The 20,249-nt window shown below is 37.7% G+C and overlaps 1 protein-coding gene across 7 annotated transcripts in view; it reads left to right on the top strand.

Moving 5' to 3' along the window:
• SPAG16 (sperm associated antigen 16) overlaps positions 1–20,249 on the top strand; it is a 1,020,255-nt gene that overhangs the window by 241,198 nt on the left and 758,808 nt on the right. For all 7 annotated transcript variants that reach the window (XM_070618199.1, XM_070618198.1, XM_070618200.1 and 4 more), the window contains one exon: positions 9,517–9,644. In XM_070618199.1, coding sequence (XP_070474300.1) covers positions 9,517–9,644 — 128 coding nt within the window. The remainder of the gene's footprint in view (positions 1–9,516; positions 9,645–20,249) is intronic.

The following is a 20,249-nucleotide window of genomic DNA, read 5'->3' on the forward strand; positions in this document are numbered from 1 at the left end:
TTGCTTCCTCTGTCTTCTATGTACTGTCCTTATGTACGTATCCTTCACTGATCTGGCCTACCCATCTGTTGGCTGTTGTCTCCTGAAATGTTTCAGTCTAGAGTCTGGGTGACATAAAGTGTCCTATGTTTACATCTGCAAGTGCATCTATGTTTAGATGGGATTGCTATTACTAGGACTTTGCTGCTCTTGTTGTAAATCTTCTTTTAAATAGCTGTTCAGTTATTATTATATTTTCCTATACTCTCTCAGCTGCACCAAATAGACTGTAGTTGATTAGGTTTTATTAAACCTAGTTAATTAGCTTTTATTAAATGCCTTATTGTATTAGTTTTGTATAATGATCAGTTTAACAGTGCTTATAAAAATGGCTGTAGATAATAAGTTTATGGTTCTAAACATTTCCATGTAGTCAAAAAAATTATATGAGACTGGATTCTGATCCACCTTGCTATATTTTCCAACATAATAATTTACCCTCCTTCCATTTCCAAACCAAGCAACATTATTGAAATGAAATACCACCACAACAATAGAAAAATGAGCAAAAGGCATAAATACACGGTTCAGAAAAATTAAGTACAAAAATAAATAAGAAATGCAAAAATAGTTTAATTTATTCAAATAATTTAAGAATTGTCAATGGAATATAGTTTTTTTTAAATTGAGGTAACATTGGTTTATAACATTATATAAATTTTGGGTGTACATCATCATATGTTGATTTCTGTGTAGATTACATCAGGTTTATCACCCAAAGACTAATTACAACCTATCACAACACACATGTGCCTAATCACCCCTTTTGCCCTCCTCCCTCCCCGCTTCCCCTCTGGTAAGCACCCATCCAATCTCTGTCTCTATGTGTTTGTTTGTTGTTTTTGTTTTCTTCTATTTATGAGTGAGATCATATGGTATTTGACTTTCTCCCTCTTACCTGGCTAAGCATAATACCCTCAAGGTCCACCTGTGTTGTCACAAATGGAAAGATTTCATCCATTTTTGTGGCTGAGTAGTATTCCATTGTGTATATACCACATCTTCTTTATCCATTTGTTCCTTCATGGGCACCTAGGTTGCTTCCAAGTCTTGGCTATTGTGAATAATGCTGCAGTGAACATAGGGGCGCATATATCTTTAGGCATTCACGTTTTCATGTTCTTTGGATAAATACCCAGCAGTGGAATAGCTGGATCATATGGCAGTTCTATTCTTAATTTTTTGAGGTATCTCCATGCTGTTTTCCATAGTGGCTGCAACAGTTTGTACTCCCATCAGAGGAGAGTTCCCTTTTCTCCACATCCTCTCCAACACTTGTTATTTCTTGTCTCATTAATTATAGACATTCTGATGGGCGTGAGATGATATCTCATTGTAGTTTTGATTGGCATTTCCCTGATAGGTAATGATGTTGAACATCTTTTGTGCCTGTTGGACTTCTGTATATCTTCTTTGGAGAAATGTCTATTCAGATCTTTTGCCCATTTTTTAATTGAGTTATTAGTTTTTTTGTTGTTGAGACATATGAGTTCTTTATATATTTTGGATATTAACCCCTTATCAGATATATGATTTGCAAATATCTTCTCCCAATTGTTAGGTTGTCTTTTTGTTTTGTTGATGGTTTCCTTTGCCATGCGTAAGGTTTTTAGTTTGATGTAGTCCCATTTGTTTATTTTTTCTATTGTTTCCCTTGTCAGGTCAGGCATGGTGCTTGAAAATGTGTTGCCAAGATTGATGTCAAAGAGAGTACTGCTTATCCTTTCTTCTAGAAGTTTCATGGTTTCAGGTCTTACATTCAAGTCTTTAATCCATTTTGAGTTAATTTTTGTGTATAGTGTGTGTAGTGTAAGACAATGATCTACTTTTGTTCTTTTGCATGTGGCTGTGCAGTTTCCCAACATGATTTATTGAAGGACTTTCCTTTCTCCATTGTATGATCTTGGCTCCCTTGTCAAAAATTAGCTGTCCATGGAGGTGTGGGTTTATTTCTGGCTCTTGATTCTCCTCCAGGGATCTGTGTTTCTGTTTCTGTGCCAGTATTATGGTGTTTTGATTACTATAAGAATGTAGTATGTTTTGAAATCAGGGAGTGTGATACCTTGAGTTTTGTTCTTTTTCCTCAGAATTCCTTTGGCTATTCAGGGTCTTCTGTTGTTCAATATAAATTTTAGCATTCTTTGTTCTGTTTCTGTGAAAAGTGTTGCTGGAACTATGATAGGGATTGCATTGAATCTGTAGATTGCTTTAGAAAGTATGAACATTTTAACTATGTTAACTTTTCCAATCCATGAGCAAGGAATCTCTTTCCATTTCTTTGTGTCTTCTTCGATTTCTTTCAACAATGTTTTTATGGTTTTCAGTGTACAGATCTTTCACCTCTTTGGTGAAGTTTATCCCTGGGTATTTTATTCTTTTTGTTGCAATTGTAAATAAGATTGTATTCTTAATTTCTCTTTCTGCTACTTCATTGTTGGTGTACTGAAACGCAACTAACTGATTCTTGTATGTTGATTTTATATCCTGCAACTTGACTGTATTCATTTATTATTTCTAAAAGATTTTTAGTGGACTCTTTAGGGTTTTCTATATATAAAATCATGTCATCTGCAAATAGCGACATTTTCACTTCTTCCTTTCCAATTTGGATCCCTTTTATTTCTTTATCTTGCCTGATTGCTCTGGTTAGGACTTCCAATACTATATTAAATGAGTGGCAAAAGTGGACATCTTTGGTTCCAGTTCTTAGAGGGATAGCTTTCAGTTTTTCTCCACTGAGAATGATATTAGTTATGGGTTTGTCATATATGGCCTTTATTATGTTGTGGATACTTTCCTTCTATATTCATTTTATTCAGAGTTTTTTAAATCATAAATGGATGCTGTGTCTTATCAAATGCTTTCTCTACATTTATTGAAATGATCATGTGATTTTTATTCTTCATTTTGTTAACGTGGTGTATCATGTTGATTGATTTGCTGATGTTGAAACATCCCTGCAACCCTGGAATAAATCCCACTGGACTATGGTGTGTGATCTTTTTAATGTATTGTTGTATTTGATTTGCTGGTATTTTCTTGAGGATTTTTGCATCGATGTTCATCGGTGATATTGGCCTGTAATGTTCTTTTTTTGTGTTGTCCTTGTCTGGTTTTGGTATCAAGGTAATGCTGGCTTCATAGAATGTGTTGAGAAGCTTCCCCTCCTCTTCAATTTTTGAAAGATTTTGAGAAGGATAGGTATTAAATCTTCTTTGAATGTTTGGTAGAATTCACTGGGGAAGCTGTCTGGTTCTGGACTTTTATTTTTTGGGAGGATTTTGATTGCTGTTTCGATCTCCTTACTGGTGATTAGTCTATTCAAATTCTCTACTTCTTCTTGATTCAGTTTTGGTAGGTTGTATGATTGTAAGAATTTATCCATTTCTTCTAGATTATCCCATTTGTTGCATATATCTTTTCATAGTATTATCTTATAATCTTTTGTATTTCTGAGGTGTTCCTTCTAATTTCTCCTTTTACATTTCTGATTTTATTTATTTGAGACTTCTGTCTTTTTTTCTTAGTGATCCTAGCTAAACACTTGTCAATTTTTTTACCTTTTCCAAAAAACCAGCTCTTAGTTTCGTTGATTTTTTCTATATTTTGTTTAGTCTCTATTTCATTTATTTCTGATTTTTATTATTTCCTTCATTCTTCTGATTTTGGGCTTTGATTGGTCCTTTTTCTAGTTCCTTTAGGTGCGCTGTTAGACTGTTTATTTAAGATTTTTTTTGTTTGTTGAGGTAGGCCTATATTGCTGTAAACTTCACTCTTAGAACTGATTTTGCCGTATCCCATAAATTTTGGCATGTTGTATTTTCGTTTATCTCCAGGTATTTTTTTGATTTCTCCTTTGGTTTCTTCATTGACTCAATCATTGTTCAATAGCATTTTGTTTAATCTTCACATATCTGTGGCTTTTCCAACTTTCTTCCTGTACTTGATTTCTAGTTTCGTACCATTGTGGCCAAAAAAGATGCTTGGTATTATTTCAATCTTCTTAAATTTATTTAGACTTGTTTTGTGGCCTAGATATGTATATTCTGTGATTTGGGGATGGAATGTCCATCTGGTCTAATATATCATTTAAGTGCAGTGTTTCCTTATTGTTCTTCTGTTTGGATGATCTATCCATTGGTGTAAGTGGAGTGTTAAAGTCCCCTACTATTGTGTTACTGGCTATTTCTCCTTTTATGTCTGTTAATAATTGCTGTATATATTTAGGTGCTCCTATGCTGGGTGCATAGATATTTACAAGTTTTATATCCTCTTATTGGATTGTTCCCTTTATCATTGTGTAGTGCCCTTCTTTGTCTCTTGTAACAGTTTTTGTTTTAAAGTCTATTGTATCTGATATAAGTATTCCTACCCCAACTTTCTTTTCATTGCCCTTTGAAAGGAGTATCTTTTTCTATCCCTTCACTTTCAGTTTGTGGGTGTCTTTAGGTCTGAAGTGTGTCTCTTGTATGCAGTATATATAAATGTGTCTTGTTTTCTTTATCCAGTTGGCCACCCTCTCCCTTTTGATTGGAGCATTTACTCTATTGATAATTTTGAGTAGCTATTGATAAGAATTTACTTATTGCCATTTTGTTACATTTTTTCTGGGTGTTTTAGTAGTTCTCTGTTCCTTTCTTCTTCTCGTGCTCTCTTTCATTGTGGTTTGAAGGCTTTCTGTAGTGTTGTGTTGGATTCCTTTCTCTGTTTTTTTGTGTATTTATTATATGTTTCTGGTTTGTGATTATCATGAGGTTCATATATAATAATCTACATATAGAGGAAGCTATATTAAATTAATGGTCTCTTTAGGTTGACCTCCTTCTAAAAGCTGTGGTCTTTGACTCCCCTCCTCCCAATTTTATGTTTTTGATATCATATCTAACCTCGTTTTCTGTGCATGTGTATCTGTTACCCTCTTATCATGGAAATAGATAATTTTAGTGCTTTTGTCTTTTGACTTTCATATTAGCTTCATAGGTGATTGACCTGCTATCTTTACTGTATATTTGCCATTGATTTTATTGTTTTGTGCTTTTTTTGATGATTTTCTTATTTCCATTTGTGGTCTTCCTTTTTTCCAATTAAACAGGTCCCTTTAGCACTTCTTGTAAGGCTGGCTTCTTGGTGATAAACTTCTTTAGTTTTTGATTGTCTGGGAAGCTCTTTATATCTCCTTCCATTCCGAATGATAACCTTGCCAGGTAGAGTATTCTTGGCTGTAGGTTTTTTCCTTTCAGCACTTCAAATATATTGTGCCACTCCCTTCTGAGTTTCTGCTGAGAAGTCAGCTGATAGACTTATGGGGTTTCCTTGGTAAGTAAGTCATTGCCTTTCTCTTGCAGCTTTTAGAATTCTCTTCTTATTTCTAATTCTTGACATTTTAATTATAATATGTCTTGGTGTGGCCTCTTATGGTTTATCTTGTTTGGTGGTCTCTGTGCTTCTTGTACCTGGATCTATGTTTCCTTCCTTAGGTTAGCAAAGATTTCAGCTATTGTTTATTCAAATAGATTCTCTGCCCCTTTGTCTCTCTATTCTCCTTCTGGGACACCTATCATATGGATGTTAGTGTGCTTGATATTGTCCCAGAGGTTCCTTAGACTGTCCTCATTCTTTTAAATTCTTTTTTCTTTCACGTGTTCAGCTTGGGTTATTTCCTCTAGTCTTTCAACTAGCTCACTGATCTGTTCTTCTGCATCATCTATTCTGCTATTGAGTCCCTCTGGTGAATTTTTCATTTTCCAGTATTGTTTTCTTCATTCCTGATTGTTTCTTTTTTATGTTTTCCAATTCTTTGTTGAAGTTCTCACTGAGTTTGTCCATTCTCCTCCCAAGATCAGTGAGCATCTGTATGACTATTAGTTTATACTCTTTGTCAGGTAGATTGTTTTTCTCTGTTTCATTTAGTTCTTTTTCTGTGGTTTTGTCCTGTTCCCTTACTTGGAACATATTCCTTTGTCTCTTCCTTTTGCCTCTTTCTCTCTGCTTGTATCTATGTATTAGATGGGTCAACTACATCTCCTGATCTTGAAGAAGTGGCGTTATGTAAGAGATGACTTATGATGCCCAGCAGCATGCTTCCCTCTTGTCACCAGTTCCAAATGGTCTAGGCATGTCCCCTGTGTGGGCTCTGTGTGTCCTTCTGTTGTGGAAGAGTTGCTTTTGCTGCAGGTGCCTGGGGAGGCTAGGCTGTTCCCTTAGCTGACTGATTGTAAGCAGCTGCATATGGCTGCCATAGTCCTTTCAGTCACTTTACTGAGTGTGGGGAACCCCAGCACAGTTGGCTGCAAGTTTTAATAGCACATTCCTGCTGTACTTTTTCTGTTAGGTTAGTAGGCCCCCAGTGTGGTTGCTAGGCTCATGGACTTACAATTGCTGTAGGCCTCCAGCCTGCAAGGCTGTTATCAATTCTCTCAGGATTGCAGCTGTGTGTGGCTTGCCCCAGGCATGGGAGTACTCAGTTGTTCTAGGCTTGAGAAGCGCATGTCTGCTGTAGCTGCTAAGCCCCACCACCTGCAGGGTCACACATGCTATCAACACAGTCCTGCCCCATGTGCACCCCTCAATCCACTGAAGCAGACCAAGTTGCCCCACGGCAGAGGCTCCACACACTCCAACAATGCAGGCCCGCCCCTTGTGCATGCCCTGCCTGGCAGAGACAGACCCATTGCCAGGTTGTAGAGGTCCCAGGTACCCCACCTATGTGGGCCCACAAGTTACCTGAGGGCTTGCTGTTGCGTGGGGCCAGTCTGCCTGGCAGGCTGCCTTCCCTGGCTGAGCTGGATTAAATTGGCGCTCTAGTGGTTGGGGCAGACCCTGGGCTAAAAGTTCTGGGGAAGAATTCCAGTGGTGTCTGCCAGCTTCAGTGTCAGCATGCCTGTAGTAAGGTCACAATAATGGCTGCCACCAATGTCAGTCCCTGAGGACATAGTTCCAGCCTGAGGAGGCTCTCACTTCTCAGTGAGATGTGTCCAGAGTCCATCAAGTTAGTCTCTTTTCACCAAAGGAGTGTGCATCTTTCTTTCTGGTGATTTTAGGTTATTTTATGAAATGAGTGAATTTGTGCATGGGCCCTTTAAGAGCAGGCTTTTTCCCCCATTATGTCCAATAGCTTTTCTGGACGTATTCCCTGTTGTAGTTAATAGCCAGCAAAGCCAGATATTATGACACTTGTCTCTGTCATGCTGAGTCCTGAAGCTGCTTATTGTGGTAAATCTCCCCCACTAAGATCCCCTGCTCCTCTGGGGAAGGCTGCATACCTTAGGATTGCTCCCAGCCAGCCATGAAGTGGTGCAGCTAAAGGTGGCTTTTTTCTCTCCAGAAAGGAATTTCTGCCTCTTCCACCTCAGGCAGGACTGTCCCTTGTTGTAAGGGTTCTTTTTAGGCAGTTTTCAGTTCTCTCTCAGGGGTAATTATTCCAAGAGTAGTTGTAAGTTTGTTGTGTCTGTGGGACAAGGTGAGTTCAGAGACTGCCTACTTGACACGGTCTCCTGAATATAGTTTTATATGTAAATTAGCAACAGCTTTTCTATAGACTTTTTGCCTAAGAATATAATTTACATATTTATTATTTTTATTGTCCATGATGTCCTCATGCTAGAATGTAAGCTCCACAAGGGAGGGAATTTTGTCTGTTTTGTCCAGTGACATGTTGTAAGAACTGAAACCAGGGCCTGTGTCCTGAAATAGACACTCAATAACAATTACTAGTCAAAAGAAATAATTACTGAATGGATTATTTTAAATATGAGTAAGTGTGTGTGTGTGTGTGTGTGCACCATTAATAAACGTGTGGTGAATTTCATGCAGTACTAAATGACTGGCAGGAGTAAAACTTCATAGAACATTTCTGAAGAGCAATCTGTGAAGAGGTATCAAGTTTTTGTTAAATATTTATTTTACTTGAGTTATTATTTACTTACACTTCTAGAACTGTGCTTTGAAAATATAATCAGTGAAGTGCATATTTATAGACAGAAAATTCTATTCATAGCATTGATAATCATAAGGGAAACAAAAATCCATGAATGTTAAATAAAATATGGCATTTGTCATTCTTTCAAAACAGACTAAATAATGTGAAAATGCAATGATATCATGTTAAACTAAAAAAATGGAGGGTAGATAAATAGAGCATGTTTCCAATTTTGTGAAAGTTGAGAAAGAGAGACAAATGATTAAACCAAAGTGTTCATAGTAATCATATCTGTGTGGTGAGAATAAGATTGCTTTTCAGTTTTTTCTTTGTCATATTGTGAAATGCATGACATTTCTATGTGAATATGCATTACTTTGTTAATCAAAAAAATACTTCATTTAGGGAAAACTAGCTTTATTATTTTCCAGCCCTGAGGCTACATTAAAAATCCATTGTAATGTAACCTCCTGAGGGCAAGATGTTTCATCTGCCTTGTTCATTGGTGGATTTCCCATGCCTAGAATAGTGTTGGGATGAAGCAACACTTATAAATATTTTTGAATAAATGAATGAATGCACAAACAAATGATATGCCTCCGTCTCTAATGGCTATTTTATTTCTTTAATTAATTAATTAATTGATTAATTTTTATTGAGGTAACATTGGTTTATAATATATAAATTTCAAATGTATACTGTTATTTTCGACTTCTGTGTAGACTACATCATGTCCCTGTCAAAAAAAGGTCCAGTTTCCATCCGTCACCGTAAACATGTCCCCCTGTACCCCTTTCACTCTTCTCCCACCTTAAAGCATTAAGTGTAAGGAGACTGATTACTTTCTTTTCTTGTAGAGTTGAGCAATTAATCTATCCTTCATTAAGCATTAATTAAGTTCCCCTTCATACTATGTCTTCTTTCCACTGAAGAGAGACTACTTTCTCATGGACTGAAAATGATCTTTGAGAGTTTGCTTGTTGGGGAGGGAGGTGACCAATACATGGCAGATGTGAATTTTAGCGTATATGAGATTTAAAATGATTATGACAGAAATCTTTTACGTTCAGTAAGTGCCTTTAAATTACCCCTGTGTCCTCAGATTTAAAGAGGAAAACTAATTAATCAATTAGCAATGTTATTATTTTGCTACCCAATGAAAGTGTTTTTAGTCCACCACTTATGGAGAACAAAAGGAGTAGAAGAATACTCACAGATTTTGCTGACATTACTGTTGGGGATGAAAAATGACAGTTGATGAGCAATGTAAGACAACGCTATATTGTGCTTCATCGTAATTCAATAAGGGGATGTCTTCACCTAATTTTTACCATGTACCATGCAGTTTAGACTCATGCAAATAGATAGAGCCTTATTTAAAATTTTATCTTGTTTGCATATTTTCTCAAAACTAAAATAGTAAATGAAGGACTTAAGGTAAGTCCTGAGGGAATGTAATGGTAATGTTTATGTTGTAATTTAATAGTAAATAACACGACACCCATCAGTACAGTGATTTGGCTATTTTACAGAGAGCTCTTGCCTTATTTTTTCTCTAGGACTCCGAATTTCCCACAGATATGATGCCAAATCCAAACCTGTATTTATGTAAGGAAAATATTGGTCCAGCAAAATTTGACTACAAGCTGAATGACATATTTAGACTTCATGAGCTTCCAGTGAGCTGGTAGGATTCTTGACGTTTTATTAATGCCTTGGAGATTTTACTGTCATGTCTAAATGGTGGTGCTTTTGTAGCCAATCATGGTCGAAGTAGTGTGCTCTTAGCCTGTTTGCAAACGGCCACTCATTCAACAGTGATAGCATCCATTTACAGCTGCTGCAAGAATCTTAAAACTAATTGGTTTAGGCACTTGGTGGCAGTACAGACTATGTGCACCATTGTGCATTTTGATTGTAGAGCTTTCAGTTCAGGCTTAAAATAAGCACAAATCACTTGTGGAGAGGTTTGTAGGATTTATTTTAAAGGTAAGAGGTCAGCAACTACGCATTTCATTTGATGATTTTACTTACAATTTTAGCTATGTGTGTTTTTTCCTCATTAACAAATCATTTATTTTGTTTGTTTTGAGGATCATAGTTTCATAAACCATAACACATCAACTTAAACACAAAGTTTATTACTTAGTATTTATTAAAATGCATTATTTTATGAATATACATATTTATATTCATAGGAAACATTTTAAATTTTGTAAAATTTATGCTATTATTATTCAGAGTTTTTGAGAGAAATATTTCTGTGGGAAATCTGTAAGTATACATTCTATCAATCATACAGTTCTGTGGTACATTACAATTTTAGTAAGTGGTCAGCTTTCATAGACAATCAGGGATCTATCATTTTGATTATCGTTTAGGTAAGTAATATTATTTTCTTGCATTTGTTCATATAATCCCAAGTTTATGTCCTTGATCTTCCAGAAATCTACAACTTGAACAAAAATGTGTGGCAAACATTATATAATTGCCCTATTATGCTTAATGAGGACAAAATGTCTCAGAATAAGAAGTTCACCAATTCTGATAGCTTACATGCATTTACCTGTGCTGTTTTTTTTTTTTTTATTTGCAAAGTTTCCTCTGCTCTGGTGACCATAAGTCTAATTTACTTTCTAAACCCTAATTGTTTGATTATTTCCATGTAGCAAGATCATTGTCTATGGTACCCTGCTTAAGAGCACAGTAGATACGATCTTATCTGCTGTGACCAAAACCAAGGTTAATGAGTTGAAAGGTCTGTTGGTAAAGGGAACCATAAAAATGATGCATTCATACTGCAAGTATTCTGTTTCGACTAAAAATAGTGCATTTGCATTCACGTGCCAGTCTTTTGATGTAAGGCCATGGCTTTCTCTTTGATTAAGTGACTATTGATTGGAATTCTACACCATATTTCTTGCATAAGCTATACCAATAATTCATCATTTACAATTTCAATTTGGTGATTTCCTTAATCTGAAACAAGAACTTCAGATACTCAGAAGATGATCTCTTCACCTTTGCATGGCGTTAATTTAATTTTCATTGACAGCAATTCTCCTTATCACACTCATATTTCCCCAACTTGATTAATCTTTGATTACTTTACAACAGCAAACCCAACTGGCTTATAAGGAGGGCTGGGAGCAAACTGCTTTGATTCTTGGTACTCATGGACCTTAGCTGGGAGCAGCCTGTGCTGGTCTCCTTGGGCGTGGTCTGAGAGCTCTGGGCCATTGGCGTGCAGTGAGACAGCTAGTGGGCTTTACAGAGAGAATGGGAAATGTTAGTCAATCCAACAATTAAGTGGAGGTTAAGGTAAAATCTTCTATTAAAGAAAATGTGGGGGCCAGCGCAGTGGTGTAGGGGTTAAGTTTATATGCTCCGCTTTAGTGGCCCAGGGTTCACAGGTTCAGATCCTGGGCACAGACCTACACACTGCCCATCAAGCCATGCTGTGGTGGCACCCCACATACATGATAGAGGAAGATTAGCACAGATGTTAAGCTCAGCAACAATCTTCCTCAAGCAAAAAGAAGATTGGCAATGGATGTTAGCTCAGAGCCAATCTTGCTCACCAAAAAAAAAAAGAAAATTTGGAGAAGAGAAAGAGGGAAACATTTAATTCTTCTTCTTCTTTTTTTTGAGGAAGATTAGCCCTGAGCTAACATCTGCCACCAATCCTCCTCTTTTGGCTGAGGAAGACTGGCCCTGAGCTAACATCCATGCCCATCTTCCTCTACTTTATATGTGGGACACCTGCCACAGCATGGCTGGACAAGCCATGCCATGTCTGCACCCCGGATCCGAACTGGCAAACCCTGGGCTACTGAATCAGAACGTGCTAACTGGACCACTGTGCCACCAGGCCAGCCCCCACGTTTAAGTCTTAATCAAAGACAAAGTGTGGATTTTAGCTTAATTTATTTGCAGCATTTGGAAATACAGCTGCCCTATTAACAACTACTGCAACCCAGGGAATAATTTCTCTCCCACAATCTTCACTAGTTAGCCCATTAGGAGAGAAGACTCTGGCATCGTGAGTTAGGAAGTAAAAAAAATGAATCACTAGTAGAAAGAATAGTCACTCGTCTTCTAGAGTAACACACATCAAAGGAAGATGAAGCCCTGACTTGAGACAGGTCGTTTACCTGGGCTTTTGCTGCCCATCTCCTTCATTTCCAGTTTGTTTCAGTTTCTGCTTCCTTATGCCACTGTTTTTTCTTTGTCATGTGCTTGTTTCTCTCTCACCTATTTTGTTCTACTTCTTTCTCTATACTCTCGTTCTATACTACCAGCCCTTAACTAGCCGTTATATAAAATTCAATTGTAAGTTTTTAGTGTTTCTCAAGTAATTTTATATTCTCTATTCTTAATTTTAAAATCAAATCACCCATGACGATGACTTTATTTATTTATTTATTTTTTGTCAGTTGCCATCAGTGGAAATAAAGTTCTTCTGTAGTATATAGTTTCCTTAACTTCATCAATATGACAATAATAATAATGAAAATGATAATGAAAAAATATAAATAAAAACAGTAAACTACATTTTACTAAGCATCTATAAAAGCCGGGATTCAGCTGTTTTACACATACTTTTACTTTTGTATTTCTGTGAGGCAGATATTAATTTCCCCATTTCTCTCTTTCTTTCTCTCTGTCTGTCTTTCTCTCTGTTTCTCTCTCTCTCTCTCTCTCTCACACACACACACACATACGTACACACAAATGAGGCTCAGAGATTTTGAGACCCATAAAGAAAGAATTTGTATCAGGTCTGGTTAACTCAATAGCAAACTACAGGGGCCAGCCGCAGTGGCGCAGCAGTTAAGTTCACACATTCCGCTTTGGTGGCCTAGGGTTCACTGGTTCAGATCCCGGATGCAGACATGGCACCGCTTGGCAAGCCATGCTGTGGTAGGCGTCCCACATATAAAGTAGAGGAACATGGCCACAGATGTTAGCTCAGGGCCAGTCTTCCTTAGCAAAAAGAGGAGGATTGGAAGCAGATGTTAGCTCAAGACTAATCTTCCTCAAAAAAAAAAAAAGAGCAAACTATGAAATAGTGAAAAAGCCACACATTATTTTAAAGAAAAATACTGAGAGAATAGTTTCTACTTTTACAATTGCGCATACAATTTTGCCAGCAACCTACAACTATATGGCCTATGAGTTTGGCCAAAATCCTTTTTTATCCCTGACAAGCAGGGCCTAGGTTCTTTAACTTTAAATATTAAAATAATTAATTAGATTGTGTTTAAGTGCAGAATTTGTTAATTATATGTTCTTTCCCTGGAAAAACAGATTTATTAAAATGTATTTTTTACTACATTTTTCTAACAAGGTCATCATAAAATAAAAGCACATTAATTTCAGATAATTTAAAATTTCTTAATGTCTTACTAATTTTCATTTTTATAGACAGCAATTCCGTAGGTCAAAGAACCAGAAGGATTTTAAATTGAATTAGTTAAGAGAGTTTTTAAGTTCAGATTTAGGTAGATGTTTTTCTCCTACTGTTTTTTCTTTGTTTTTCTGAGGATGATTTGTCCTGAGCTAACGTCCGTGCCAGTCTTCCTCTGTTTTGTATGTTAGTCACTGCTACAGCACGGCTGCTGATGAGTGGTGTAGGTCGGCACCCAGGAACCGAACCTGGGCCACCGAAGTAGAGCGCTGAGCTTAACCACTAGGCCACGGGGCCAGCCTCACCTTTTCCTACTTTTACAAGATGGTTCCCATCAACCTAGAAAATGTCCTCCAGTATCTCCCATTGGCTAAAAAATATATATATTTTTTCTTGACCAGATCACTCCCCACCAGACCTATGCTGTTTTCTCAGAAGCCGTTCTGCCTCCTTTTCACTAAGAAGCTTGGCAGAAATGCTGCCTGAGCTAACAGCTCCACTTGCTCTCCCCATTCTCCTCTCCAGTGGAGTTCCCTTCCTTTACTCTGCTCTGAAACTACTCTTGTCAGTCATTACCTGCTGCTTCTGGGCCCACCACCAGGGCTGTCGTATCTGTTCTCACTTTCCTCACCTCTCGGCTGCAGTCAGTGCAACCCAGCACCCCTGCTTTTCCCTTCTGACTCCCAGGCGTCCTGCTCAGCGGGCTGCTCCTCTTCACCAGACTTCTGATTGATTGACGCCAGCTCCCTAACCCCGGGCAGCTTCATCTTCTCACTATCTCCACTTGCTCAGGTGGCCTCTGCCACTCCCAGGCTTTAAATATGCTCCATATGTTGATAATACCCATGGGGATGTCCCTACCATTAGCATCTCCCCTGCACTTGAATATCTAATAGGCTTCTCCAAATTTTCATGTCCAGAAAGAACTCTTTTTTTCCAGCTAGAAAACCTGTTCTTCTAATCTTCCTCATTTTTACAAAAGCAAAATGTGAACTTAGGTGAATTTACTCAAGCTGAAAGCCGAAGAGTCGTTTGCATTCCTCATTCTCGCGCTCCGCGGTTCCCACTGGTAGATCTGCCAGTAAGTCTGACGGGCTCTTCCCTCAGAATATATTTACATTTTTCCATCTCTCACACTATCACCAAAGCCTACTAATTCACCCTACCTCACCCCATAATAACTCACTCACTTCACAATAGCCAGACAGGCCTTTTAAAAATGTAAATCAGATCATAAGATTCCCTGCTTTAAAAACAACAATGTCTTTCTCTTGTTTTAAAATAAAATCTAGTCTTCTTACAGGGGCCTGCCGGGCTCTGCAGGTTGAGTGTCTTGCTTACCTCCTTGGCCACGTGCTTACCTGTGTTGCCTACCCAGTACCATCAGCTCCCCAGGCTTCTCACTATTCTGCAAACATGTCACCCTTATTCCTGCCCCCAGGGCCTTACACTAGCTCTGTTCGCTACTTGTGTTGTTACTGCTCCAATTTTTGCATGTTTGGCTTATTCTTATCTCTAATATCTCAACTCAAATGTCACCTCCTTAGAGAGGCCCTCCCTGAAAAATGAATATTTTACTCCTCACTTCTCCAGTCACTCTCATGCCCATCATTCTACTTTATTTCTGTCCTGCCTCTCAGTAGTCATACAGCATAAATTTTAAAGTATTTTATAAAAATTTTAAAAAGAACATGAAATGTTAGTGTTTTTCCGATTTATGTGTGGCAGAGACTGGCTAGATGCTTATCAATCCAGTTTCCTCTTCCCTGGGCCCATGGGAAGACTCTATCTCCTGTCTTCTGAAGTGAGCTAAGCTGTGTGACTAACTGTTTCGAAAGCCAGTTGTACCATTTTCAGGCCCAACCCCTGAGACTTCCATTGGAATTCTCTGATTTCTCCATCTTCATCCTCATAGCTGAAATCACAGGACTTCACAAGGGATGAGCCGAATGCTAGAAGGAGCATGGATCCCTGAGTCACGTGTTGCTCAGAGTTCCCTGACTTTCATCAACTGTTGCCTGAGGTACTGCTCTAATTGTCCTGACTAGTGCACTATATTTTTGTGAAAATAGATGAGTTAGGTTATATGAGACGAGTGAAGTTTTTTTAAAAAAAGAAAGACTGAAGGTACTTTCACATTTACTCATTCATTCAACAATAATTTATTGAGCGCTGGTCAGGCACTATTTTGGGCAATTGACTAAATACACAGAAATCTGTTCCCAGGGAGCTTACATTTGTTGCAGGGAACAGGTAATAAACCAATGATGAGTACAAATATGCCATAGTATGTTTGTTGACATAAATGCTGTAGAGAATCATAAAGCAGGAGTGAGGGAGATGGAGGGCAGCGTGGCTTCATGTTTAGAGGGAGCAGGCAGGAGTGTTCTGAGAAGACAACATGTAATGACAACCTGATGTAGCGGAGACAATGAGACATGCAGAGAACTCTAGAAGAAAATTAGAGTCAGAAGAAACAGCGAACGCAAAGCCCTTGGGGTGGGAGCATGTCCAAACTGTTCCAACAAGGAGTCCAGTGTAAGGAGAGTGAACTTGGAGAAGAGAAGAAAATAAAGTTCATAGGGACCAACGAGGGTGTGACTTAGGGCCTTATAGATCACAGGAAATTTGAATTTTATTCTGAGAATACTGGAAAGCTATTAGAGGATTTTGAGAAGAAATGTGCTACCTGATTTACACGATTGCTCTGACTGGTGGGTGGAAACTAGGCTGTTGTAGGGGCTACGGGTCGATGTGGACAGGACCCCTAGAGTGAGCTGTGAGCGCAGTTCACATCTGTGTTTGCTGCCTGGCAAGAGGTTAGGTTCATATCAGTACTCTTCCATGTGCTTCCACAGAAGCAGACACCAGAAATAAAGAAAAAATGACTAAGTAGCTTTTAATGCAAAAAATGGGCATTATAAAAATGTGATTTTTTTACCAAGGGTCAATATAAAGCTTATTGTTTTGCTGTAAGTTATATGTTTTCAAGAAACCACTAGTTATATTTAAAATTAAATATTGAATCCTTTTTATAACTATAAATTAAACTAGTATTTTACTATGTATATTTATAACAAGCTTAAATTATATTGGAACTTTTTTCATGTTTGTATACCCCAAACAAGCAACATATTAGAGCACAGTATATATTTATTTAAATTTTGAATTATCAAAGGGAAGGAACTTACAGTTTCTTGAAGCTTCAAACAAATTCTCCTTAGGAGGATAATAATTACATGCAGATAAAAATATTTGTAATCATTACTTATAAGCAGTGTGCAGAATAATTTAAAACCTTTTCTATAATATAAAGATATATTCTGCTGGTTTTGTAGTTTACTATCAGAGTACTAAGGTATTCAGTTAGCTTCCATTAAATAATGGTAATATTTATGCCATTAACTTTTAAGAAGGAAGAGGTACATGAATTTACAGTAAATGTAAACATACATTTTAATGACCTGTTTATCTTTTTGGGTGTGTTCCATGAATAAATACATCATCTAATTAGGAGATTAGATTTTCAATTTATTTCAGATTGTCTTTAGTGCCCTTGCGTGTATCTGTCTTCAACTTTAAACTAAGTTTGTTTAGACACTTTGGGTTTGTTGAACAACTGTCATCTTCCAGAAGGTGCTCTGATTTGTTTTCTGGCCCAACGTACAGCTAAAATTATGGAAAGGCCTTTGCATTGGTCACAGATGATGCACAGAGCGTTTTCAATTCCAGTGTTTCATAGACTCGGAGAGAGACCAACAGTTGCCCTTCTGGGGCTATAACACTTTTTCATTCTGTTGTAATTATCTAGATCTATAGTCATAACCACAGTGACCTACAAGAAGGCATTGTTGGACATGTTATAATTATATACAGAAATTATGTGTAGCGCCAACAATGCATAAAAATACAACCTATTAACTGAGGTGGGTGAAAATGAAACTCTGCTAGTCTCCCTTAGGACACAGTTTCAGTTTTTGGAAAAAAAAAAACAAAACGAGTCATTCAGTTTTTTCATAAAACTTTTTCTGGAATATATTATTATGATAAGGCAAGTCGAATTTCCATGGAATGAAAATGCAGAATAATATTCCAGTAAATATGGAAACTGTCTCTTACTCCACTTTCTTGCTTAGCTGCATACTGGTATTTCCCATTAGCTGCTGTGTAATAGAAAGGGCAGTGGAGGTTAAAAGAAAAGGTTAATCTTTGTAATGCAGAATGTCAGAGAGATGGTGTAGGACAAGTCCCAATATGCTTCTTTTTCTCTTTAACAATTTATTTAGTATTTCAAACTACATTATATTCACACATATACTCATAATTCAGCTTAAATAATTAAAGGTGGCAAGACTTGACCAAGTACAACTAATCAATGATTCCAGCCATGTCTGCCATTACTTGGTTGGGTGCCTCACCTAACCTTGCCGAGCCCTTGTTTTTAACCCATGGTAAAGTCGATGCTTGTGGAATGGTATCATAATTTATCTTTTTTCTTGCTGTTTGCAATTATATGGTGAATGTGTTGTAAACATCAGGGCTTGTTCTGATAGATTTAAACCTTAAATCAATTTTGGCAATTTTTTATTTAACCATGACTAGAATGATGTTGTCATGTTCGTTTTCTTTCTTTTTTTTTTTCATATCAATAGTGTTTTATAATCTAAGTGTAGGTAATAAAATTTTTTTATTAGACTTATACACCCAACACACATAACAACATTTGTGCTCTGAATTCGACTTTAATTTCAAAGTTACTGACATTGTCCCCAGGCAGTAATTATTAACTCAGAGTGCTCTGCAAAACAGGACATTACAACCGGCATGTCTCGTGAGCACCGCAAACTTAGAGACTCAAAGCCAATCCACTCCTTCCAACATCCCCTCCCCTCTACTCTCACCTTCCTCTTTCTCCCAGTTTAGTTAGTGTCATTATCATCCACATATGCACTTAAGAGGATCTGTGAATCTTGAGGCCTGCTTCTCACTCACATTCGCATTCAGTCAATCACTGAAGTCTCTTCACTGAATCAGTGAATACTCTATGAAGTGTATTCCATATCCAAATTGAGCTATGCAACCATTCACTTCTGTCAAAGTCCATCATCTGTCACTTAGTTTCTTCCAGCACCTTCCTACTAGTCTCCCTGCCTGGAATTGCTCCTCCAAATCAAACTTATCTTCTCTACTGCCATTATAGTAATCTTTCTAAAATGGTCTGATATCTTATTTCTGCTTTCAAATCTTTGATAATATTTCAAACCCTCCTTCATACTTGGCTCTTCTGAATCTAGTTCCAACATATTTTTCTAGCTTTATTGTACGCCTTGCCTCTTGCCTCCCTACCACTATGCTCTAGACTCAGTGAAATCTTTTCACATTCTCTCATCTTGGCTCATGTTCCTTTTTGTTTGTTTGCTTTTTGTTTTTTAGGTAAGGAAGATTGGCCCTGAGCCAGCATCTGTTGCCAATATTCTCTTTGTTTTTTTTCCTCCCCAAAGCCCCAGTACATAGTTTATATCCTAGTTATAAGTCATTCTAGTTCTTCTATGTGGGATGCTACTAGAGCATGGCCTGTTGAGCAGTGTGTAGGTCCTTACCTAGGATCTGAACCCATGAACCCTGGGCTGCCAAAGCAGACTGTGCAAAGTTAACCACCACTCGGCCACAGGGCTGGCCCCGGCCCATGTTCCTTTGACTGGAATGCATTTACGTCCTTTTTCTATTTGCAAATACTCAAGGAATCCAAAGAAATCCCCATCTTTAAACCAAACCTCTTTTCTCTTCCCTTGGTACTAGATACATAGTATAAGGGCACATAGAACAGGTCCTTTTGAATCCCAATGATTTATTTATATGTCTGTGTCTCCTAACCCCTCAGCAAGGACTCTTGGGGGGTAGAGCGTGTCTCATTATGAGGAGCCCCTTACATATAGGAGGTGCCTAGTATGTGTTGAAGGAATGAGTGCATGGATTGAGTGAAAATATGTGCAGTCATAGTTCTATAGTCAAATTTAAGAAATACATCATCCACTTATAATCTAGGTATCACCTGATGTCACTCTTTCCTTAAATTTAATTTGACTTGAATGTCCAGTGATGTCTGTGATCTAATTTTCCTACTCACAGTCATAGCCATAAGCGGCATACTCTGTGCAAATAGGGTAGCTATAAGCACTACTCTCACAGAAACTAGAGTTCCTTCTGTCATGCACTTGAGGCCCAGTTCTCTCACATCTGGCAGGAAGTATAATAGAGCCCCTTTAATATCACCTGCCTTATTTGCTTGACTTTCTAGGTTCATTACTCTTACTCATCTGTATCCTCAATGGTTAGTCCCCTATTCTCATGTATAACCTTCTCCTCCAACTTCCCAGCCATCTTATTTTTTTAAGTATTGCTAACATGCTCACCGATTCCTGACTCTTCTTTTCACTCACCCGTTTGGCCTCCTTGGTTTGTTTCAGAATTCTGACAGCTGAGTAGCTTTTAACCCTGACCATGGTGACCTGGAACCTGGCTTTCACTCAGTTGTCTCCGAGATCTATGCCTTACCTGTCCAACATGATTTCCTTGGCAACTATATTCCAGATTGTTCTCCATTGAGTGAGGATATACCTGACAAATCTGAAGAAGGCTTTTATGGAGAAATTCAAAACAAATAAAAATTTAGAATATATTGCCTTTCTGGAATGAATCCATGAACTTAGGGCTTTTCAATTGATAAAGAATATGTGAGAAGGAAAATAAGACATTCTAGGTACCTTTGACACATGAATATCATGGATATGGGGCAGGGGATAGTAAAACAAAGTCAAAATCTCCTCCTTTTCCCAATTAGATCATCCTAATGAGGAAGGGCATTGATGGTCAAGAAAAGGA

This window comes from Equus przewalskii, chromosome 5 (assembly GCF_037783145.1).
Source record: "Equus przewalskii isolate Varuska chromosome 5, EquPr2, whole genome shotgun sequence".
Taxonomy (NCBI): Eukaryota; Metazoa; Chordata; class Mammalia; order Perissodactyla; family Equidae; genus Equus; species Equus przewalskii.